This window comes from Apteryx rowi, unplaced genomic scaffold, assembly GCF_003343035.1.
Source record: "Apteryx rowi isolate R43461 unplaced genomic scaffold, aptRow1 scaffold_34, whole genome shotgun sequence".
Classification (NCBI taxonomy): domain Eukaryota; kingdom Metazoa; phylum Chordata; class Aves; order Apterygiformes; family Apterygidae; genus Apteryx; species Apteryx rowi.
In genome coordinates this window covers 3,736,604-3,761,966 of record NW_020449863.1, presented here as the reverse complement: position 1 = coordinate 3,761,966, position 25,363 = coordinate 3,736,604, and the positions used below count along the sequence as shown (strand labels likewise).

General features: G+C 41.3%; 1 protein-coding gene and 1 long non-coding RNA gene across 23 annotated transcripts in view; both read left to right on the top strand.

The window, feature by feature from the left end:
* The first annotated feature begins 6 nt into the window (after window positions 1-6).
* Window positions 7-25,363, top strand: part of LOC112969212 — a 227,703-nt gene continuing 202,346 nt past the window's right edge. For 21 of the 22 annotated variants that reach the window (XR_003254638.1, XR_003254626.1, XR_003254620.1 and 18 more), the window contains exons 1-2: window positions 7-325; window positions 8,590-8,627. Coding sequence is in view for 1 of the 22 variants with exons in the window: in XM_026072286.1 (XP_025928071.1) it covers window positions 5,099-5,101; window positions 5,906-5,994; window positions 8,590-8,627 (130 nt within the window). In the remaining 21 variants the exon portion in view is untranslated. Of the gene's footprint in view, window positions 1,725-3,344; window positions 5,102-5,905; window positions 5,995-8,589; window positions 8,628-25,363 lie in introns of all 22 variants that reach the window. The other variant, XM_026072286.1, reaches the window with a different exon arrangement.
* Window positions 8,850-17,100, top strand: LOC112969216. Its single transcript, XR_003254643.1, has 3 exons — window positions 8,850-8,980; window positions 15,664-15,866; window positions 16,636-17,100. It is a non-coding gene; the product is annotated as an uncharacterized LOC112969216 (long non-coding RNA).

Sequence of the window (25,363 nt, the reverse complement as noted above, 5' to 3'; positions counted from 1 at the left end):
CCACCACCATCACCACCAAACAGCCTAGCCCTTCGCACCGTTGAAGCCGTGGCTGCAAGGCAGTGAGTATTTCTTGTTAGTGTGTGTTCACCCGCCCTGCCAGCCCCCCTCAGAAATGTGCCTAATTACTGATTAACCAACTTGGGCCGCCGCCGCCCCCTTCCCCCCCCCGCGGCGGCCGCGCCGGGGCCGGGCCGCGGCGCCCGGACTCTTCCAGAAGGTTCTGGTGGCAGCGTCGGCTCCGGCCCCCTCCCGCCTTCTCGGAGGAGGGAGAGGTCCCAAACCTCTGCTTCCTGGCTTTCCACAGCTGGCATGGAAAAACCTAGTAATGCGCATTGATCAGTAACATCGCTTATGGGGGGGAGGGTGTTAACATGCCATTAGCCTTCAGTGCTTGCCTGGGATCAAGGAGGAAATGGCAGTTTGGATAATAGGGCATAATTAAAGTTCACCCTTTGTCCCAAAAGCTTTGTTCCATTCGGTTAAAGGAATGCAGGCTTCTGCTTTAACGCTTCATCAGCAAGGGTGTATCGGTTTTAATCGGACTTAGATGTTTCAATTCGTTTTCAGGGCTTGCGTTTTAAACGATTACCTTTCTGAGGCTATATTTATATAACAAAATACTCAGTGGCCTGAGGATTGTGTATTTGTTGATGCTGGAGGAATATTTTAAACAATAACTCCATAAAATCAGTTCTTTATTCCAATCAGTCCCTTAAACTCTAAATTATGATTTCTACAGGCTTATTTTTGTTTTTTTGTCATACTACTAATAAATGTTGTTAACATTATAGCATCTCTGTACTGTCTGGACTGCCACAGTACTTTCTATAAATATAAGGTAGAATGTAATACCGGTGCCATATGTTTGTGTAACAAACCTTGGACTGACTCTCAGTTTAAAATTAAAACAAACGTAAGCAGTATATGACAACACAGTCCAGCTACAGCGATCATCCTTTTTTATGGATGAGTTTTGACTTGTTTGCTCAGAATGGTTTTCTCTATTCCCCAACTAATTTTTGGAGAACTTTTTTTTTTTTTTTTTGGTGCTGCTCGTACAGCACCTAGCACACCAAGGGTCCTTCCCACTCAGGCTCCCAGTGCGTCCACAGTACAAATATTATGTCTGCAAGGAGAAGGAGTTCTCAAGTGTTTTGTTGCTCAAAGCAGTAACAAGGAGTAGCTGTTAGTTTAGCTGGTGTCTAAACTAATGTCTTAATAACTCACGTTCAGGTTTTGAAACTAATTGTCAAACTAGAACTGCATAAATTAGGGGTGCACACCATTTACTTAGTTTCATAATTTCTTTCTTCCCTAGGTATGTTTGTTTGCTTCTGTCCCTTGCCCAACTCTTCCCCCAAGCCTGCCTTTTTCTTTCCAAAGTAAATAACATTATTGCTAAATTTCACTTATCTAGGGCAGCTGTATTCTATCAGCTCAATACGTTTGTCTTCTATACAGTTTTCTGTCCATTAAACAGAATCTTAATGTGAGTCACAGCAGTTCAATTTGGTGTTTCCTGGTTGGAATAAGAATCCTCAAAGTTTTGCAGCAGCTGTTCCACATTAAACACAACTGCACTGGTGTTAATTCCAGCATTTTGTGTGTTGAAAATGCTGCCAGGAAAGCATGGATAACAGTTTACAGAAGTCTCCCAGAAGAAGGGTGTGTGTGAGGATGTGGGGAAAGCAGGGCCTAAGCAGCTCTGTATCCTTCTTAAAGTAAGTGATATTCTGAGGCCAATCATGTACCGTATTTTGTTTATATCTCTGCAAAAGTGTATTTCAAAACAATCTGTTTCAATGTTATGTGCTGCTGTTCAGAAAATGAGAAGTCCTTGAACTGGGAAGATAAAGTGTCTGTTTCTTGTGCTGCACAATCAAGTGTTAACCTTTAAACTGATGACTTATGTTGTTGATTCAAGCAAAAGTTCTGTAGCTTTCATTTCAAAATTCAACGAAGCATGTAAAGCTGGTCAGACCATTCAGAAATTTCCTGATACCTTGCAATAAATCAATACACTCTGCATAAAAATAAACTGTTTTTCTTCAAGAGCTTTGAATTAACAAGGAAATACAAGGTCTCTTGCTATTGCACATTAATTATGAGATATTTCTATTAACTATTTTGGGCACTTAAAATGATTTGGGTGATCAGGAAAATGGATTTTACTAGCTGTTATTGGCTAGGACTGAGTCTTGCATGCTTGCTTCAGCTGATAATCTTTGAAATAAATTGCAGTACAGAAATAAGCCTAATGGTATAGATCTTGCAAAAGGAACTGATTTGAGAGGTCTTGGTATGGGATATTCACATGGATCAGATGGACTGTTTTGATTTTTAGTTTCTAGTCCTTTCTGGTTTTTTTTATTTGGCTTTTTCAGTTGGTAGAGTGGGAGTGCAGTAATTCAAGTGCTTTTACTTTCTCTAGGCTTTGGGCTTTGCTGCCTGACACAAAGTACTGGAAAATTTAAACCTGTTTTGGTGCATGTCTGAATGGATTGCACAACACTGAAAATACTCCCAGCAGTGTGCCACAAAGCACAGGAATGCTGCTTTTCACTTAGTATATCGTGGTCAGGCTTAAGCTGATATTTTTTATGATTTACCCCCAGTTCAAGTGTAGGTGCTCAAACTTAACAACACGATTTAACTTGTGAAAAAGGGCACATCACCACTGGAGGAGTTAGCAGACTGCAGGCTATTCTTTTCAGTATATTCCGCAATGCAAAACACTGCAGCCCCAAAACTCAGCTGTTAATAGATAGGTGGAATGAATCTTTCCAGAATACCATTTAAATGTCCAGTGCAACTCTTTGAAAAAGACATGATTCCCCTCCCGCCATCTGTCCCCTCGCCATCCCTTCCCATGTCATCTATTCAGTTTTTCGATACCTGCTGGAGAGTGTGGCTTAATTTTTTAAAAAATTGTGTACATTGTGTGCATCTAAATCTCATTTTCAAAAAAGGCCCAAGATTTCATTTTTGCTTATGATCAAGGCAAACTTAGTTTCATTTTGTCATTTTGCTATAATTGTATTAAAGCTAAGGGACTTGTACTATATATTTTTTAAATTGTATGGTTTGTCTTTTCATGCTAACCTTGAGTGTGAATCTTACTGAAGGAGCTTCCTGTGGTGGTGCTCTGTCATTGATAAGCTGGGATGTTTCAGGTTTTGACTGTTGAGCTTAGAGAAGCTGGCAGTACTTTAGCTCTGCAAATTGAAACTTCACTTTGTGATGCTCCACCTGCAGTTCACATTCCTGCGTGGTTTAAGGCAATGTACTGGGCTTTCCACTTTGTTGCAGATGAAGTATAGTTAAATCTTCCCTTCTGCCAGCCCTGCAGCTGGTTGGTAACCTCCCAGGAAGGGGCAGACTTGGCTGGAGGCAGCAGTATCCTGAATGACCACAGCAAGACTTTCAAATGCTCATCTGCTAAAGACGAAAGTAGACAGTCAGGATAACTTACCGGAGGTGATGCAGCAGTTTGGCTCCGCCAGAAGAAAGCTGTTTCTCCACTTCCAATGAGAGAGTTTGCTGCTTCCTGGCATGTACTGACCTCTCAATTGAGCCCGTTTGGGTCACTGGTGCAGCAGATGCGCTTCACTGTGTTGACTCAGGTTATAGGACCCGGCCAGGGCTGAGCAATTGGTTCACTGACACTGAAAGGGCCGCTTCCTCGGTGCCTCGCTGCACCTGCATGGGGGTTGGTGTGTTTTATTAACCAGGCAGAAAGGGAAAAATGGTATTTTTCTGCTGGGTTGGAACTTGATCAGCTCAGTAAGGAGTCTGACAAATTGCAGAACCAGTGCAAGGGAGGTGGTAGAGTCCTGTGTCCAGGAGCGGAGGCAGGAGAGTAGGGACGGAGGCCCCACAGGCCTCAGCAGCAAGCTCCTGGATTGGCTTGTCTGTCCTGTGTGGTTTTTGCTGAGTTTGGAGGAACATCGTTTCCTCCAAAGTTCTTTGGGAAAGTCTTGGCATGCCTTTTTACAACTTTTTTTTCTATAATTGTAATATAAATGGCTCACATGGAGCTTGAGTATTTCTTGGCCCTTTGAAAAGATACTGACGTTTAAAATAAGGCTGAAATTAAAATAAAGTTTAATTAATGTCAGTCTGTCCTGAATAGTTATTTTGTCTTGTTTACTGGAAATTAAATAAGGGTTGTGTCGCAAAGGTCTGCATCTTCAGAGAAGTTCTGAATGCAAAAGGAAACACTTGTTATCAGTTAGCATAGATTTTGTAGGTTGTGTAATTTTCATAGCATATGAAAGAAGAGCAGTGATTTCCCTGTCTAATTCCTTTTATTAATATTAACAAATATTGGGAGAGGAGGGTGAAGGAATATGATTCCTCCCTTGAAGTCTAGAGGAGCTTGCCTCTAAGGAGAAATGTCTTCTGAAGGTTTAATCAAGCAGATACAAGTAATTTCATCTCTGCTTTCAAAGAGGTATAATGGATATGTTAATGGAGGCATTTTGGGGTGACCTCCCCCCCAAAATTGGCATTCCTGAGGAAAACAGGCAAAATTACCCTGACTAATCTCTTTTCTGTTGCTGAGGAGGGATAGATGACATCTGCTGAAAAATTTCTTTTCTGTACAGCATTTGAGAAGGAAATACAGGGTAATTTAAAACCCCTTTTTTGTCCCATGCTTAATAACATAAACAGTGGGGTAGATATGCTGAAATCTAAATACAAGGGTCCTGTACCAATGGATTATTACCTTATCTTTCCTGAATGACGTTCACTTGAATACCTGGAATCATAATAGCTACTCAAGATAAGAATTGGAGGGAAATTCAATAACAGTAAGAGGTCTGGTAACTTATGAGATCTTGATTAGCATTCAACTGTGTATAAATTCTGGWGAAGGATTCACTGTGTTGTATGCAAAGGGAGCTGAATAGCAGTATGAAAACCATTCCCTCCTTGCAGAAAAGCACTGAATTAAAGTTATTAAGGTTTTCTAGTATCTACAGACATATATATATGCAGTCCTCCCCCCCMCACACTTCTAACTCTTCCATGAATAACAGTTTTTAACCTTAATTTTTAGTTGCTTTGAAATTCCAGCTTTGATGGCCTACAGATGGTAAGTAGCTCGGGCCCCCGCAGTGTTCTTAGAGCTCTTGCTAGCTGGGGTGGTGCATGTGGAGCTCTGAGTCTCCTAAATATTGTCAAATCTGAAATTGAAATTCTTTTCTTAGTAAAGGCCCTTACCCAGCTAATGATATTGGGTGGAGGGTTACCCTTCCCTTGAGCATGGAGGAGGAATATGGGAGAAAAGGAATCTACATTGAGTCATGCATTACTTTGGCTCTGCAGGGATTTAACAGGATATTTTCATGGGTATTCACTCACACCCTTTGCTTCCACCAATGCTTAGTCCTACCTTTGGATAGTCTTGCAAAATACCAGATTTAACTGTACATGGAAACTATCACAGAAAGTCTTACGTGCTGAACTTTGAGGACATGTGTGTGGGGCTCTGCCTGATCCAGTCAACCAGCAGATAAGACTGATAGCAGATAAGGTGACTGTCGCAACAGGCTTTGAAAACTCTGCTGGATCAAGAGAATTTAAATACAGATTTCATAGTTTACTGAGCATACCCTGTTGAAGGTTTCTGCTGTCCTAGTCTGACATTATCTTTTTTCCTTAGAGTATGTTTAATGCTAATCATTACCACATCTTTGACAAATGACTATTCTGATATCAAAATAAAAGCTTGTTTTTTAATGTCACTTCATCTCTTTCACTTATAAAACCTTGTATTGTGGTATAAACAAGCGTAGTCTCTTCTTTTGGGCACTCCCTGCATGTTTCTAAGTGCCTTTTTTTTTGGTGGTGGCCTTTTCATTATGCATTGCACTCCTTTTCTCCTCTCCTGTCACAGGTTCTGCAGAGTGCACATGCACATCTCCCTTCTGCTTGCCCAATTGACATGTCCGCCCCAACCCAATGTGAATGGTCAGGCACTTCCAGGTACCAGTCTTTGGAGGGTTGCTGAGCTGATCTGACACCTTGTTGCTGCCTGGTTGCTAAAGCCAGTGCAATGGAAATGGCAGACGTGTGTCAAAGGGAAGGGCAAGATACCTTTTTCTGGGGCAGCAGAGCCTTAGATCAGTTTGTGCCTATCATGCATCTGTACCTGTCTGAGCACAAGTTGTTTCTTAATGTTGGATGCAATTTGGCTTTATTGGAGAAGTGGCACAACAGCAAAATACAGAATGCATGCTATTGTGTTACTAGGGCTACATAGTATGTTGTAAAGCTTAGAAAATGAATCGGCTGTTAACAAATACTTTTTTAAAAGGTCAGTTTAGCTGAGGAATGCAGAGATTTGCCAATTCAAATGAACATTACCTCTAAAAAGACAAGAATTTGTTTTCTGTTAGATTAGTGCTCTGATCTGGACTCATCCCATGGCCTCATGGTTTTAGAATGAAAGCATGAGAGAGGATAGGAGTATGTGAATAACGTGCGGCTAGGACCTCCTCTTTCAGCATCAGTGCAATTTTATATTGATTTGAACTGATTGTGAAACCACATCCTTAGTTATGTTTGGGTTTTTTTTTTTTTAATATACACACAGTTGAAATCCCAGGATGTATCAAATAATGTCCAGGGGACAGGGGGAGGCAAAGCCTCATGCAGCAAACTGTGTGGAGCTTTCTAGAACAAAACCTGAACATTTTGTTTCAGTTTGCTTGTTTTGCATTCTGGCGAGTGCAGCTTGGAAGATTGGGGAAATGATGCTGAAGAAGGGTAGGCCTAGAAGCCTGGAAAAGCCAGCTCCTCTGATGCTGGTGCACAGCTCTGGGCTAGTGTCAACACAACCACCAAGTCATGACCTTTCTTGGCTACTCAAAATATTTCCTATTTTACTTCTTAAAATGCACACTGTTAAAACATTCCAGAACGTCCAAGTGCCAGCGTAAGTTTCACATCCTGAAAAGTGATACCTAAGTGTGCGTGACTGTATCATCAAAAGCCCTTGCTATTGCACACATATGGCCTGTAATCAGAGGGCCCTTGCAGAAGAGCAATGATAGGCAACAGAATGTGTTTTTGCTCCCACCTTTATTTCCTCACCCGAAATTGAGAGAGTTTGACTCACAGTATGGTTAGGATGCGATTTGGAGGAGACCCTTCTGAGACATTACAGCCTGCTCAGGCCTTTGCAGAATACTTACGAATGTTACCCTAGCATACCAGAGACAGGGAAGGAACGTAATGACCAGCATCCCCCTCACACACTCCTCCCATTTGCGAAAGGGGGATCCACGAGAAGGCACTGAAGGATCAACTTCAGTTTAGCAGTAGGTTCTCAGGCGCTGGGGTCTATGTTTCATTAAAATTAATCAGAGAGGTAGGAAGTACAAGGGAGTAAGGAGCAACTTTTCTCAGAATGAGTCTTTAGCATAGCTCAATTTTTCTTCTGGGGAAGCTATTGATAATGTAAAGGAACTTTGTTTGGGGCTTCACTGATTTTAATTGTTTTATTCAGAAATGTTATTTGGCATTGCAGAGACCACTTCTGCAATCTTTGACATTGGAAATTTAATCCGATAGTTAATATTTTATTATAAATTGCCTAGCATGTTTGGTAGGGACTGTATGAGCTCAGCTGGCCATAGTGCTTCCCATTATGTGTTGCAGGAGTCCCAAATGAGCTTCTTAAGGTCTTGAGAAGCTGGTAGTCTCCCAGGTACAGGTTGCTATTCTGCTTGGCACTTGGCCCTAAAATGAGGGAACCCTAGTTTCAGGTGTGATGCTCCAATTGTGTCAAGCTGTTTCCTGGGATGGAATTTGGTATCTAAGCAGGGGAATGGTTACTGAGAAAACAGGCAAAAACACTGATGATATGAAACTCTCAGTCCTTTGCTAATGCAGGAGATTGGGGGTTTTAGGTTTATTTATTTATTTACTTGYTAAATAGTACTTTATAACATGGAATGTTTTAACCTTGCAACTCTAGAGACTGATTGGAAAGAACAAATGCTGAAATAGCATGTAAGTCATGGAGATCAAGTTGATAGTTTTATTCAGATGGTAAAAGCAAATGCTGAGGGTCTTAGAAATGTTTTTTTTTTGAAACTACAGGTAATGTACTTTATTTAACTACAGGACTAATAGTGGAAAAGGAAAAAGAGGTATGGTGAAAACCAGCCAGTTAGGATTACAAAAACATAAAAAAACCCTTAATATTTCATGATTGTGCCAGTATTATGCAACCAAAGGAGAGCATCTTGTAAGTTAGAAACCACAACATGTAAGTAGCCTTGTTGCCTTAGTTACAAGAAGAAAAGTGGGGGAAATTGTAAATACTGTTGTATGCAACTTCCCCTTTCCCTTGTACCACATACAACATAAAAGAAATAATCCACTACAACATTTAATAACCCAAAACCTCTTAGTACAGTTAGCTTTTATGATGCAAATGGCCCATTATTTTATAAATCAGACTTCCCAGGGACTATGATGTTCAAACAGAACTCAATCTTATTAAATTTGTTTGTTCTCACTGAGCCCAATTAGGTCCAGGTGGAAATGCTTGTTCTTCAAAATGTTTTGCAGAAACCTATCTGTCCTGATGAGCTTGGGGTGGAATAAAGGTAAGATTCTTTCTGCTTCCCTCTCTGCTCCCTCATCTGATTTGCAGCTTCTGGCTTTGCACAGAGCCATATGTCTACAAGCCCTAGTTGCTGCTGTGCTGTGGCTTTTGGCTTTGTGGAGGGGGAGGCTGGGGAATCTGGGAACCTCATCTTGGCCTGGGCCTTGCAAGATACCCTGAAGAGTGAGAAGCCAGGGAACTCTTCCTCCATGTTTACAGTTCCTGCCTTTGCTGAGGCTCCTTGGGTCCTCAAACTATCTACAAGGGGGAAGCTGAGATTTTGGAAGCCCTGTGAGGAAAGATTGAGTTTGAAGTGTTAGATTTGATCTGTCAAGTTTTTTCTGCTCAAAATATGTAAGTACGTAATTTCTTAATATTTTCTTTTTTAAGGAATTTTATCACTTCTGAAGGATGGAAATTTTGACTTTTGAACAATTCTTCTTAGTAATTAGGATGGGTGGAGAATTTAGTGGAATGCTAGTATATGTAAAAATGGAGCCCTCTCTTATCCAACTGTTAGTGTTTCATAATATCAGCAGTACATCTGGCCTCTTGAATTTTTGTTTGAACTAGGGTGTGGAAGAAGGAAAGCAACTGAAACAGTATTGCAGTGGCAGATTTGAGTTTACAGGAAAACATGCTACTTCAGTTTTAAGATCTCTTGTAACTGGTTCTGTATCTACTCTTCATGAGAGTTATGCAGCTAGTATTTGGAGGGGGTAAGAAAAGTAAGAAAGAGTAGTCTTAACTTATTTGCTAAATAACATGGCATCTGCTAAATATGATTGCTTGTGTGAAATGAGAAAACATGCTTTCAAACAGTGAGCTCTTCAGGGCAGAATTCAGAGTTGTGTGACATGTGAAGCTCCAAGTGTACTGTTGGTATTTCACTAATAATGCTAAAGAAATTTAGTTATTATATCCAGCTATCTTTTTTTTTTTTTCCCCTAAAACTAAATGCATTTCTAGTTTGCTGTGTGCCTGGGTTGGTGGGTCCTGTATGGGCTGTGATATTGCTGGAATTAGAAGATGCTGGAAATCCTTGAAAAATCTGGTTCTTTTGAGACTTCCAGCCAAGCTCAGAGGAATGTGAAAGGCTGGATAAAGATTGAACTTTGGGGTGTTTGTCTGAGGTGGACCTCTGCTTCTTTAGGGTATATCTGGGCCCAACTGTTTAAGATAGTAAACTCTTTCTATATTGTCTGTCCTTATTCATGCAGCAGGATTCATGTCCTTATTCAAGCAGAAGGCAATATGGAGAAATGCATGTCATTCCCTTTCTCACACGCAGTCCGTCTCCTAACAAACAGTACAGCCTCTGGCTGCTTCTTCTCATGTTCTGCCACCACAACTACATTAATTTCCTCCAACCACGCTCAGCCTGCTATCATCTTCGGTCCCACATACCTTAAAGGTATCCCACGGTGACTGGTTTCCTTTGTTCCTGCATGCCACCATGCCCCATCTTGGCATATTATTGTTGTCTTGCCAACTCCGATTCGGGCAGGATTATGGGAATAGCTGTTGGGAATAGATTAATAACACCTGCAGGTGGATGATCAGCAACTTCAGTGGTCATTTCTAATCCATCACTAAATAGGCTGAACTACAAAATTCATGTTTCTATATACGTAGTCTTCACTGGGCCTTTTTAAACCACTTGCATTACAGCAAGAGAACTACTTTAACTATTTTAGTTGGCTAGTGGCTATAGTATATCCATAAAATGTCTTGTATCTCTGTTATGCATGTTCTATTTTCATTGCAAATGATCTTCTGATGGGGCAAAGAATGTGCATATTTTTCCCATTATTTGGTCTAAGATGTGCAGAAGTGCATCAGCACTTCTTTGCATTACTTCTTGCATGTACTGACTGAACTTTCCCACACCAGACATGATTTGGTTGCTAAAAAACAGAGTGCAGTTCCTGCAGTTTGTAGTGTTATTCGTCTGGCCCCCCATTTAAAATTTATCAGCTTCCTCAACGTGTTATTCTTAGCATTAACCTTACATTTTGTCTTTTTACATATTCCCTCAAGGAAAACACGCAGTCTAGTGTTAGTCACAGGAACACAAGATTTTAGTAGGCAAGCTGCAGCCTCTTCCAAGTTGTGCAAAGTTGTTTGTTGATCTTGCAATTGTAGAAATGAAAGTTGCCTGTGTTTTAGCTGGGCTGGTGTGTGGTATGTGTGGCTGTATACGTTTACACATGCATACATGTTATATATTTATAGTTTACATATGTAAATATAGATATCTAAGTGTCTATTTGTATTTAATAATAGCAACATGAGAATCCTGCTGTCCATTTGGCTTCAACCTGGGAAAAAATCTTGGTTGATTATTAATATGTAAGACACTCATAGAGGTAAAACTTCTCATGTCAGGATAGACTAATCAGTCATTTGTGACACTGTTTAATAATATGCGGTTCAGTCACTGGTGGTGGGCTGTTTCATTACCTCAGCCATTAGATCCGTTTCCTGAAAAGTCTAATGTAAAATCATCGTTTTTTCCAATAGTTTCATTCATGCTGCGTGATGGTCTTTCATCGTGCTATGCATGTTGTGGACAGGCCTATGAATGTGACATTTGTGACTGCACTCTCTTTAAAGCCTTCAGGAAAATAGGAGGGGTGATGTTCAGCACTTGGCCATTATATGTTTCTCCTGGGCAGAATTTCCAACAGATGCTGATATACTACTTAAGATGAACTCATATCATTTGTAAAGATGAAAGAAAGAAGTTTCTGAGTTCCAAAACAAACTTTCCACACTTGAAAAATATTACAGTGTGTACTTGCCTTGTATATCCTGGAATTTTATACATAAGCAAACGTATATTGATCAGTTGGGAATTGCCAGGCCTCTGATTCTGCCCCAGAGCTTTTCATCTGTTTGTCCAGATGTCATTAAGAGTGGCAGCTTTGCAATTCTTGAAGTAATTTATTCCTAAAGCTAGTTCAACTTATGTATGCTGTGCCCCAAAATGATTAATTTCCTGATCTCCTAATTACTTAACCTGGGATGCTGGGTTTTGCTTGGCATTGCACAGCTTTCAAGGAATTGATTTTCTGTCGTGCTGTTCTGGCTCTTGTCTACTCACTCTAAGAGGTTCTGCCATGACTTTCAACTTTCCTCCTTAGGCACAGGAAACTGAAAACTAGTTCCCTACCAATATGAAGGCTTCCTTGAGAAGAAGCCTGCTTCATATGTCAGTTTTTGTTTTGTATGCTGATGAGCAGTTTCAGACTGTAGTCCTGGAATATCATTTGTCCTGTGGCTTCTGTAGAGTTTTGGAGACAGTGCAGGTAACTCTGATTAGCCTTCTAGTAAGGATTTAATCTTTCCTGTTGTGATCTCAAGTTATTTTGTGACATCTTCCCAATTTCCCTTTAAAAAAAAAATAATTAATGTAGGTCACCAAACAAAGCATAATGGCTATTTTTGCCTGTATGATATTTGGCCTTTACTGCATGATTAGGATAGAATTTTAACAGCAGGGTTTTTTCTATTGGACACCAGGTAGGCTATATCTCTATTTTCCATTGGCTGCTTTTGAAAGAAGTAGAAAGGTTGGGCTTGGATCTGGGCATTTGGACATGCTATAGTGGTTGACACAGTTAATATTCAACCTTTATTGTTTCATTATCAAGATGAGGTGATCTCATAATTCCTCTGACATGGCAGTTCCTAGATGGATGTGATGGATTTGCATCCAGCATCCACTGGCAGGATTACGATATTTCTCTACCAATCAGAAGTGCTGTATTGATAGTTAGTTTAAGAAGAGATTGCACCATCTCCCCTCTTCTCCTCCTCCCCTGCATTTCTGCTCAAATAGAACTTGAGGGTTGTTAGTGTCTCTTATAGACATAGTACTTGGTGGTTGTAACTGGTGCATGGTTTGGCAATGATTATCTGCTTGGTAACAGAGAGACTTTCAGCTTATGCAGAGGTTATTTTCAGTGCCAGCTCTAATAAGAGGTTATTCAGCTGACGTGTTTTGAGAGACCAGGCCTATTGCAGGATTTACAGATATTAGAAACCAGCAGAGACCTGGTTTCAGATGTCATGCCTGCCTCCTCCTCAGAGCCCTGTTGGGACCAAAGGAGCTATTGAGACTTTACTGTAAGAGGGAGCCTAATTTTTGGCTTGAGCACACCTGCAGCCTGTGCGCCAGTGTGTTGGCGTGGGCTAGATGCCTTGAGTTGGGCTGCAGGGCATTATGCCTATTCTGGTGAGCTGAAGGAAAAATCGTGCTTTATTGCTAGTATTTGTATCTTGCTGGAAACTTTGACTGCTTCCAGTAGCAGTTAGTGTGTGCAGGATGCTTTGGTCTCTAATAGATGTGAACTGGGCCTTAGCGCAAGAGAGTTGCATCTCTACATAAGAATTGCACCAGAGGTTGTCTTGGCATAATTATGAGTGAGATTGCCTGAGATGTTGGCGGTGCTAGAAGTGGGCACCATTGTAAAAAGCAGTGGATGTCATTTAGTGTGAAACTGGAAGAGCAATAGCTTATGTTTTTGCCTGCTGCCTCTACGTTTCTGATGCCACTTCTCATGGGAATCCACACTTTCTCTCTCAAAATCTGTACTCCCTATCAAGTGTTCAGTGGAGAGTGGTGTGAGAGTCAGGATACCTGAGTTTTATGCTGCTAACATTTTTTTGTCATGCACAGACTTGCCCTTCCTTGTCTCTATTTTCCTTCAGTATAGACAGCCCAATACACACCTACTTTTGTCTGTAGTTTTCAAAGTGTTTTGCAAAAGGTGTTGCGAATCATTCTATGTTGTCATATCCACCTCTACATTTTTAGAGTCGTGTATCTCCAGTAGCATCTTATCTGACTAAATCTTGTGAACTCCATTTCTGGGTAAGAGTAGCCAATTGCTATTATCAGGGACTGTCCCGTAATTCTGATGAGAAAGAAGAAAAAGAATGTAGTATAATGTGGTATGATTTCAGGAGAGAAGTCTCTATATCTACAGCTGTAGATATAACCTTTTCTTTGTGCTAACAATCCAATGGCAAGGAGGTAGAAAAATCCCTCTGAACAGACTTTTCACCTGGCATCATTAAATCACTCTACATCTGCCCCCACTAGCACAGAAAGCAAGTCCAGCCTCCAAAGTCTTGGTAAGATTCTTGCAAATCCCTGAGGACTATAGGGCAGAGATCAAGCTGTGTCTTACAGCCTTGGGATGCATAACCATTTTGATTGTATCTGAAACAAAAGTGGCTTGTTGAGTTCTTGGCTTTTATAACCACTGTGCTTAGTGACTATAGATATTTGCTTCTCAATGACCTTGTGTCCCAGAGATGAAACCTTCATAATGTTGATGGTCTGTTAAGATTAATATTTATCCTCAGATACATAAAAAAGAATTATGACCTTAGCATAACAAATTAAAATAAATAGGTGAGGGAAGCTATTATTTATTTTTTCAACATTTGCATTCTGTGTATGACTTCACAAAATGGATTTCTTTTTTGACATAAACTCATCTTTTCTAACACTTCAGAACCCTACTGCTTTGTTCTTAAAATATTCCTTTTTGTGCAGCAAGCTTAGTGCTCTGCAGACCACCCAGCACAACTGCACTTAAACAGCAAGCTATGTTTAGCAGCTAGACCATTTTAAGTTTTAGAAAATATTTAGTTTCCCTTTCCCCCCCCTTATTTTATACATGAGATCTTGCAGGATTAAGAAAGGGAGCGGCTGTTACCCTCCTTCCATTTGCTAAACCCATAAGGGATATTTAGCCTGGTCTCATTTGAGCTAGTATTTGTCTGACAGAGCTTACTCTAATGTCAAGCGAGTATAGATTGCACCTATGTAAATAGTGGATGTATTTGTCCATGACAAGTGTTTGATTAGTGCACATCCATCACTGGTTGGCAGTGCATGTTCTCTGTTTATCCACTGGAAAAACAGTTTCCTTCTCTCTTCATTGTTTCTGCAGTGAGATTTCTTCCTTTGTCTGAGTCCCTGCAAGTTCTCCAAGAGTCTCTCAAGCTCCAATTTCAAAATAACATAAATCCAATTTTAAAGTGTGTAATACTGGAATAAGTTGCCATGGCTGCGTCTTTAAGAAGTAGAGGTAATGTGCAGGAGGCAACAAAATGCCAGTCAGAGCCAAACCTCCTGTGGGAACCTGCTGTGCTGGAGACCCCCCTGCTCAGCAGCCCTCTGTCTCCTGCACTGCTATTCCTCCTGGGCTTGGCCAGGGGCACAGGGTCTCCTGGGCCCTTGGGGAAGTGTGGTTAGGAACTTGAGGAATACCACTATTTCCTGTGCCATTTTGGCAACAGTTATCCAGTGCAGGGATAGAACACTTGCCATCCCCTGGCAAAGAAAAAATGCCTGAACCAGTTATATGTTGACTCCACCTATAGTAACTCTAGTAAAAATATTATGAAAATGCTTAATTGTTCAGAGATTTCTAATTTGTCACTACATAGGGAATTTTTCAGCTCAGAATAAGCATCTATTTAGTAGAACATAGGAGATGTCCACATACTTAGGTATACTCCAACAATGAAATATCCTTATGTGAACTGTATTTTATTTCGGTGCCTGATTTATATTACTCAATGGAGAGTTCTCTTGGCCTTTCAAAAATCTACTCCATGTTATGCTTAAAGATGGATTAAAAAGCCACAGCAGTGTACGCTAAAGCCTGCTTCATATTTTCTGCTGTTTCTTGCTGTCTTAACGATAGTTCAGTTGTTTTAATAAACTCGGAAGACCAAGCACTAATTTGGCTTGTGTCGCCTGAAGCCTAGCTACAGTCAATATCACTTTGCAGCCAATGACTAGAACTGCAAAAAGAATGCTTTCAGTGAAGAAAATCCTTACTGCCTAAGTGTCCTCCATGACTTCAGGCTTGGGGTCTGAAAAGGACTGCACACTGCAACAGCTCCTCTCCCTTGTATGGCTGTTGCTAAGAGCAGCCTGGCAAGTTACTGTGGGAACTTTGATACTCCGGGGTAGGATTTCTTAATGTGTTTCTCTCTTATTGTCAAATAAGTGACACAGCAATGAGAAATGGCTAACAGTGGACATCAGACCATCTCAGCAGCAGTAAGTCACCTGTCTAGTCGTCTTAGACCATCCTCCGTCTTGGAAGGGCATAGACAGCTGTGGATAAAAAGCAGATGATTAAGACGCTGAGCCTATTGTCACTGAAGGAGTTTTGGATGCGTCCTACAAGAGACAAGGACCAAGGCAAAGGTTGGTCTGGGTTGTGAGGAGGGAAGGGAAAGTCCATTCTTGGTTGCTAGATACCTACCCCACAGGCATTGTACGAAAGGGAATGAGGATGGTGCTAGGCTTGGTTTCTGTTGTGTTTTAGGGGCTGCAGTGCTGATGCACCTATAGGACCATTAGAAATGTGACTGCAGCGTGTGTAAAGTAGCCTTAGCTCAGCGTGTGCTGGCAGTGCTGGTGCTCATGCTGCCATGTATCCCCGGCTGTTTAGAACCCATCCAGCCTAGGGAGTGTTTGGGTACAAAAAAGCAAAGTCAGAGACATTGCAGAGTCAGTCAGTGGTGGTCAGGAGGTGAGTTGTTTGGCAGCAGCATATCCTGTGCCCTGTCACAGGACGTGGAGCAGAGTACTCTCCATAGACTGCTTTAGTGGGTTTCCGAGTTTTTCAGCTGCCTTTCCAGGCAACTGTGTCTGCTCTGCCATAGGTATGTGAGCTAGGTCACAACTAGCTCAAATACTGCCACCATTCATGCTTACTGACTGTGCTGCACTGAATCAGCAGATGAAATGGGGCATTTCTCAAAGTTATCATAATGAATAGGTTTGATCATTAATCATAACAACGACAGCTGCATTGTTTAGTTCATTACAGTAATCACAGAAGCCCCCAGTAAAGGCCTAATGCTTCTGGGAGGCTGGGCATGCCATGGGCATTTCAGCTATCAGTGTGTCTTGGGCTGCTGTGCTCCTTCTAGGCAGCTTCTTGAACTTCATTCCTGGAATGGTTTTGTAGATCACACTGGAAACAGCAAGAAGCCTCCAAATCCAGTTAGCAAAGAAACCTTCTCAGCAGAGCTTGGATGTCGGAGAAGCAGAATGCAGCTAGGTTGTAACTTGCACTTTGTCTCTCATTTGAGAGGAAAAAAAGAAGAAACTATTATTTTGAAATCTCTCTTTGAGTGATGATTGATAAGAGCTCTTCATCACAGGGAAACTCTAATACAGGATTCAACAGGTGCCTACAGCAGGAGTCTCTTCTGGATTGTGCAGCCGGTCATGAAAAAAATAAGAAAACACAACAGGTTATTCCAATTTGACATGCAGCGCCTGGGAACAACAACTGACAAGTCCCAATTTGTGTCCAGCTGCTTAAAAACTACCACCCAGCTTGGTATTATCCTTCTGCCCTCAGGGAACTTGTCTTGTGAAAAGAGTTATTGATGGCTGATTTCAGCATTCCTCAGGGCTGTGTTCATGGTTAAGTATTTACCCAAAGTTCTGATTTCAAAGTAAATTATTTCTAAGTCATAAATAAGAAATAGTTTTCATTTTTTTATATATTCCTGTTGTCTATAATCTCAATTATTATATAAATCACTACTTCTGAAGCTTTCTGTGTGGAAAGATTGGGAGTTTCTGAGCCATAATTTTTAGTAGAAATGTTTCTACAGTATTTTCAAGATGCTGACGTTCCAGTTGCTTAATAGTGTAATTGGTGTTTTTGTGCCATGAGTAGTCACCCATTTAAATCTGATTAATAATTTGAATTCAAATATAATTTGAATCTGAATTTCATACAACTTCCCATTAAACTCCACTTTCTTAACATTCCAAGAGCTTTAGAGAAGGGATTCCTGTCAGTTTAAGAGTTAGTTTTGTGTATTTTTAGGAGGGGCGAAGGCTTCTCAATTGTCACAAAGCTCATAGCTGAGGTGGTGGCAGGGAATTTATCACCTGTGGACTGGATCCAGCCTGACAGAAGTACTGTTCTGGTGTACTCCTCCCTTGTTACAGTCCCCTTTCCTCAGGACTCCCTAGGGGTGGGCAGGGTTGAGGCTGGGTGGGTTGTTCTGGCAGATGGCTTTTCCTTCCCAAGCGCTCTCTGCCTGGGCCCCATCTCTTGATGTGTGCTGCATGATCAAAATCTAGATGTCACATGGGGAGCAGTTCCGCTGCCTAAACATAGACATGTCATGTCATTTATATACTTTAGGGTGGGGACAGCTAAGCCTAGGGGAGCTGGCTTCCAGCTACTGCTGCAAAAAGGGTGGATCTTGGGCAGGTTTCATGCTATATCTTTCAACCCTGTGTAGATATCCCCCACACATCAGAGCAACTCAAATGATGCTTACACTTTGGCAGCTCATCCCCCACACCATATAACATGGGTGGGTGCCTGGCTATGTGACCCTTGCACATCTTGTTGTATAAGCAGTGAGGAACCGTGGACCTGCCTTAGTAATGTAGGTGACGGCTGTAGCAGCCTGGTAGAGGAGAGGGGCTACGGGCCTCAATAATACGAGTATGTATTGTAAAAAGGGCTGGCAACGGTCCTCTCGGCTGATCTATGCTAGTAAATTAATGTAGGTTTCCTTTCCACTCCTCCTCTTCCTTCCCTTTTCTAGTATCTCTCTGCCAAAGATGCCTAGACATAAGGATTGGTAGGCATGTTCTCAGTCCAGAAAGCCATTTCATCTTAGTTATTACTTTGTTCTCAAAAGTAGATATGTCAAGTAGTTCAATACTCCTGCAGCTCCCAGGAGCAGAGTTATGATTTCTATTTCTCTTCTGTGCAGGTTGTTTACATAAGTATCACTGGATCATGAGTCTGAGTATTAATCTTCGTAACCCAGAAAAGAAAACACAGTATTGCCAGCTATATGCTTAGAGTTGCATCATTATTAATCACCTTAGCTATTACTGTTTGAAAAGCAATTCGTATGTATGAATTCATATGAATTCATGGCTTCTTTGTATTAGACAGTGTATAAACACCAAATTAGAGATAATGCTGTTTTGATGAGTTGCAATCTAAATAAACAAGCTAGACAAAGCATGGAGGAAAGCAAAACTGTGAAATGCCTTAGCATATACAAGGCCTTAATCTCTGTTCTTCAGCTCCACTCTTGTCACAGAGTAATGTTTTCTTCTACATTCTGTTTGGATTGCAACCTCGCCAAAATAGGGATTAGCTTGTTGTTGGTTGCTATTTGTGCTGCTATAGCGCCAAGTGTAACGAGCCCTGATTTTGATTACAATCTAGGGGTACCACTGTAGTTAAAATTAGTGGTGGGTGGGGAAATTGATATTTTCAGCTCAAGGAAGATTGTAAGAGAGACAGACTGGTGTGATCCTTGTGATGTTAATTACTACCTCTCACTGCCTTGCTCACTCTACATACGCAAACACATCCTGCTGCCTTGAACTGCACTTATGAAAAAACAGTGAGATGACAGTTGCAAATGCCATTCATACTATAATAGAATTCAAGGCTTTTGTAAAGAAAGATGAATTCTTGAGCTTGAGTCCTAAATTTTAGGAAAATTATTTGGAGCTGCTTCTTTTCTACTGATCCTTCTTTTTAAGAAAAGTGCATCAAAATCACTGGCCCATAGAACTGGCCCTTATGTATGGTACGTTCTAGTAGCTGATAAAAGACTTTTCACAAAAACAAGTGACCCTACTTTACTTTTTTTTTTTTTTCCCAAGGAACAAAAACATCTGGGTATGTGAATCTTTGGAATTTTTCACAAAGCAAAAAACCCAGCTAACTTTACTGCTTTCCCTGCTGCAGTTGATTCTGAAGTGAGGTATGAAGTGTGCTTTTAAATGTGCAGCTGACTTACATGCACAAGTGGCATCTCTGATTTAAAAGCTTGGGTAAGCTGCTTTTGCCAGTGTTTGAAAACTAAGAAATTTTATGTAATAATCCTGTGTTAGCCTTGGCTGAATGGTGTTCAAATGGCCCACATGCTTTTGCTAAGCTAGAGTTAAATGTACCATCAGTAAGTTTGCGGGGGGGGGGGGGAAATGCATTTATCCTAGATGTACAAGTACTAGCAAAATAAGACAGGGTAGACTGGACCTTGGACACAGTCCCGAGTACAAGCTGTGGAAGCAGCTCTGGGCCCCAAGCCCCCTATGCTCCCTGCAGCGCTCCCGGGGGATCTCCTGGTGGGGGGGAAACGCAGCTGTCCTGCGAGTGCCCAGGCTCAGTGGGCGACAGGGGACTGCCTGGAGCAGGGAGGAGGCTTTTCCCTTCCTTTGCCCCATCCCAGCAGGGACAGCTTTGCTTTCAGCCTTGTGCAGCGCCTTGTCTCCGCGCTCCATTTCCTCGGCGTGCGGATTGAGCAAAGAGATGAATAGCTGAACGCTGCGATCTTCTCTCGTGCAAAGCTTCCCTGAACTCAATGGGAACTTTGCCAGTGCAAGATTGGATCCCAGTAACGGAAAAGACTTGCTGGGGAAAGGACTAGATCAATGCACTATTGTTCCCTATGCTATATTTAAACACATGTATTTCATAGAAATTTAAAAATTAAACTTCTAGACCACATGTCTCCATGGCCCCTATGAATAATTGGAGCTATTGATTTACTGCAGTGGTGTAAAGTGCCTGTTGAGAACTGGGCAGTGGCTCTCCTATCTCATCTTCAGAAATGGTGATGAGAGAGTAATTGTAATGGCAGCAGACAAAGGTACTTATTTTTGCAGAGATGACTGGCCATGCTGGGGATGAACTGAGCTTTGCTTATTCCTTCCCCACCTGGGCTCCTGGTCTGACTTGTTTTAATTTATTTTTGTTGGTTTAAATTTGTAATAAAGATGTGGATTAATTTCACATGCCTGGTGATCATTAAAGGACAGCTGCTCTTTGCTACTTCCCTTTAACAGATAAATGTGTCTTTGTTATTTTTTGTATTTGTTTTCTCCCATTGGTTTTGTATTTATCAGTTTTTTTAATTAAAACAACAACAGATGAATGGATGTTATTTCTGAAAAGAAAAAAGCCCACTGCTCCCACTACAGACAGTCAGTGTCATTTTGCTGATGGGATGCTTTGCTTTTAAGAAAATCTGGCATTTGAGCTTTTCCTTGGCTTTTGAAAGGAGCCAAATGCATAATTCACTCGGCCTCTGTGCACTACTTTTGAATTCTGTGGCTCCATTTGCAAGAGAATAGAGGGAAGGATGTACAGTGTCTACTTCTTTCTCACGTTTGTGACACAGAATGAAGGGGTGTTGGTTTGATTAACTACAGGCCACTGAAAAGACAGATTAAAAGTGGCAAAATGTAAATGAACTCTTTCCTAGCTAATTTCATTGTTTGCCATTGGTTGTGTATAATGGCCCATGACACCGAAAGCAAAAATCTCTTGAATACTGGTATTATTTAAGCTCTCATCAGTGGTCTCCGAAGGCATACCTGCAATTTCTGAGGTTCACCTTTAGCAACAGAGATATCCCCCACAGCCTTGAGCATTAAATGAGTATGGTGGCTATTTCTGAGGTGATATCAGTAGCACCATTTTGTGTGTTAAATGGTGGGACACTTGCAGGGGATGCCTGTATACACAATTTTGCAGGAGCACCTTTTGAAACCTGAGCTGCTGAGTGTAATCTTACCATGGCTTAGTGTTAAAAATCGTGTTTTGCTTGCCTGGGATTCAATCCTTTGCAGCTGTAAGGCTCTGTCTAGTATAAATATCTATCCCTGAATGTTATCTGTTGTCTGACTTAAAGAAGATCTTGAGCCTGATCCCCTGTTCACAGGCGAGCGAAGACTKGGAGGATAGTGGATGTGCACTGCAGCATCACCCGAATGAGGCAAACACCTCCCTTTTTCTTCAGGGGTGTTTGAGGGATGCTCAGGGAGAATCAAGGTTGTTGGAGGGAGAACCACTGTGACTGACGCTCTTGAGAAGATGGTCTTAAAGAGGGAGAAATGGATAAGGTATCCATAGCCTGAAGAGCCTCAGGGGCTCCCAGGAAATACAGTGAGAAAAATAGGGTTTTCGCTGTCCAGTCGAGGGTGCCAAGAGTAAGTGGCATGGAGAATACTGAATAGGAAGCTGTATGAAGGGCACTGAAGAGAAGGCAACAGATGAGAAATATGTAGAATATCTGCTTTACCTCTGGATCTCTTGGCTCACCTGTCTTATAAGGAAAAACTTCAAAGTTATTGACCTATTTGGCAGGGTGTTTAATACATAAGAGCTACGCAGCTTTTTTCTTTTTCATTCTTTTTTTTTCTTCTCCTCCCCTCTTTCTTCTCTCTCCCGTCTATATTCATCTGGTAACATAACTAGGGATGGTATTCTGCTTTTCTCTCCCAGGCAGTGTCCAAGTCCTTTGCAAATATTAAAGCCGTGTTATCATTCATACTGATCCAACAGCAAGAAAACTCGTTAACTTCTCTAAGCGTAGATTTGACTAAATGTTTACCTACAGTATAGTGTTGGCAAGAAATGCAGTACATGATAGCAAAATCACCTTAGATACTGTAGATAGTTGCATTTTGTTAGTGGGTAAAAGTAAAACATTATAGCAGTTTATCAATATATCCCCACCAATCATTTTAAAAGATGTGAAAATCCCAAACACTCCACTTTTTTACAGAAAATATATGCTGAGGCAGGATGGTTAACAAGGTCTATATTTTTGAAAATATATTTTTATATTGAAAAAATTTTTGTCTTTTTCTCTATCTGAAACRGTAAGATTTGTATGCTCTTTATGGCAGGAACACCTGGAACCGCATTAGGACCCACATCACAGGAGGACAGTGCAGGCAGAAAGACTTCTGTCCAGATCCAGGCTGTCTCTCCTGTGCACACAAGGCTTGTGTGCAAATCAACACTGAGATAAATCTCAGCCTTAGCGAAATCATGGAACATCTCACTTGACCTGGTCAGCTCAGGCAGCTCCTGCGCTTTTCGCAGTGTGATGTCTGTGAGTGCTACTACCCAAATGGTACCTAAGCACAAATGTTGGACACAGTAAACTTGGAATTTGCACTGATGAAAGTGAGCAGCCATGGCCTGCTGAGAGGTGCAGCAGGCGTGATTTGAGTGAGTGCATGGCGCTACTTTCCTGCTGGAACGACATAGAAGTAAGGGCATCGCTCCGCTTACAGCTAACAGCAAGCGTTGTGAAGTACTAGCGGGGAAGCCCTGGCAGGGCCAGGGTACCTGCATCTCTGCAGGGTGACCTGCCCTCGTCGCACTGCTTTTCTGCGCCTGTTCACACACCTGGGCAGCACCTGCTGCCTGGAGAAGCGGTGCCAACCCCTCCCTGCCCCAATGTTTGGATCTGCTGCCACTGCCCCATCCCCAGGCTGGTGCTGCCATAGGCAGAGCTGGTGAGCCTGCTTGGGAGACTGATCCAAAGGAAACCAGCTCAGCAAGTAAAACCCAAATGGTTAGCTTTAGCTGGGGTCGTTTTCCTGATTCTGGTTCATTGTGTGGCCTCCTGATTGCTTGCACTGGTCCCTGCGCAGAGTGAGCAGCCAGACAGGGTCAGATATCAATGTGGCCTTATCCTGTCCTAGACATGCTCATGAAACTAGATTTTTAGATTTGCTGAAATGTGGTTTCCTGTTTTTAGTGAACTGTTCACTTTCTTATTCACTCTTCAGGGAAGAAGGCTAGTGGTTCTAGGCTAGCCAGCAATGCTCATCACAGTGTGAAGCTTACAGCTGTATTAAACRTTGATAGAGGGTAACATTGCCCAAAGCTAGTTAAAAAGGTCAACAAGCTAGAACGCATGCAATTACACTGGAAGAAATTCTATGCCTCTTGCTGTTTAATCTGGATTATTTATTTTGTGCAGACAGTGCAGCATGAGAAGGTAGTGTGCAGCATTTCCTCTGCGAGACATTCATTCTAACGCCATAAGAGGAACTTGACAAATATATACATATACACATCTATATACAAAACCCTGGTTTGTTAGTGGCTTGCTTCCAGTTATCACCCAGCCATTCCAGCCAAACCGGGGCAGTTGCCCTCTTATTTCACACTTTCCTTTTTAGAAAAAAACAAAAACTGGGCAGTGAACCTAGAATGTGTTAGATCGATGCAGACACCATGAAAAATAACCAGGACATGCCTTTGTGGCTTTTGATGTAGCTATGGCTCTCGCTGAAACTAACAGATGCAAAAGCTAACTGCCAGATATCCAGTATGTGTGCCAATACCAACAAACCTGCCAGATGCCTGGCAGCTGGTCTTGCCCCAACTCCAGTGGCTCTCTTGTATACAAAATGCCTTTTGAACAGAAAATGTGTTTCTTTGAGCTATCTCATGAAAACATCTTCCCATAAATACAGAAGTAAATAACTTATTTTAAAAGTCAATAATCTATGGATTTCATATAAAAAGGAAGAAGAATTCTAAAGCCTCGCTCATTTATGGACACACAGAAGTCAAGCATTTTGAGGTGTTACTGTTAATTGCAGAAATTAGATGGTCTACAGTTCACAATGTAGATGGTCATTCTGTCCCCCTACAGCAAGAGCTGTTATATATAAGCCAACTGGACAGGTTTGGAGAAAAAACCTATTTGGATTTTTATAAACAAAACTTTTGCTGTTCCAGGCTAAGATGCTGAAAGGAAATCAATGTTTTTCCACTGAATGTGGTTTTATCTGGCCAGAGTAAACAGTTATGACAGGATATTGGTGCTAAATTTATTAATGTCTTATGTCTTTCTGGGGAAAAATTACCTGAGATAGCCAGAAAAAGTTCAAAAAATCACCTCTGTTTTTTTCTTTTACTTCCTGTTTAAGCTTCAGTTAGATATTTGACAGTTTTAACAGCTGAGCTGGAATGGAATACCATGCAATACTAATGCATATATATTTTGTGGAACTACAGTTGAGGAGCCCTGATATTTGGAGGCTGGAATGAAAATATTCCCTGAAAAGGAGTATATAACATGAGTCTAGAAGGAGTAGGAGTATCTCAACTATTAACTGAATGTTAATATTTTTAACAACTCCATGCTGTACGTTGTGTTCATGTTTATCATGAAATGATACTATTTCTTTCTGTTCAGAGCATGGTGCAGGTAGATTGAGCTGCAGCTCTTAGTCAATGTGCGACCTTCACTTCCAGGTTCTTTAAGGTCAGGTTTGGTTTTGTCCATCATTAAATTAATGAGACTCTGTTCTCCAAATGATGCTTCAAGATCTTCCTTGTATGATGGGAATCACTTCAGCTTGTGTGTGAAAGTCGTCTTTTGGGTGTTCTGCACCCCAGGGAGGTTTTAAAAGCGGTCATTAGCGTATGTTATGCCCCAAACCTTCCTGTATTAGCCACTTCCTTTCAGGGGCCACCATACATTCAGGATGAGGAGATCATATAGCTCTATTTGCAGTCTGAACTATTTTATCACCGTATATGCTTCTTTCTTATAAACTTTTCCAAGTACAGACACCACTCCTAGAACTGAATTCTTGTGGTCAAACCCCCAAGACTAGCCTGATGAGCTCTGTGAAGATACAAAGATCTGATCATAAAGGTCATAAACCTATAGACTTGTATAGCTTTGGTGTAAATCGGGAGTCATTTCATCAATTTTGGCACAACTGGCAGTGCTATAGGGTACTTTGCATAGAAGAACTGGAAAATGAGTATACCTTCCACTTGCAGCTTTTTGTTCCACTGCAGGATACTGTTCCACTTAATCTGCTACAAACCTTTTTAAAGTCTTTTTCTTTTTTTTTTTTTTTTGACTTGT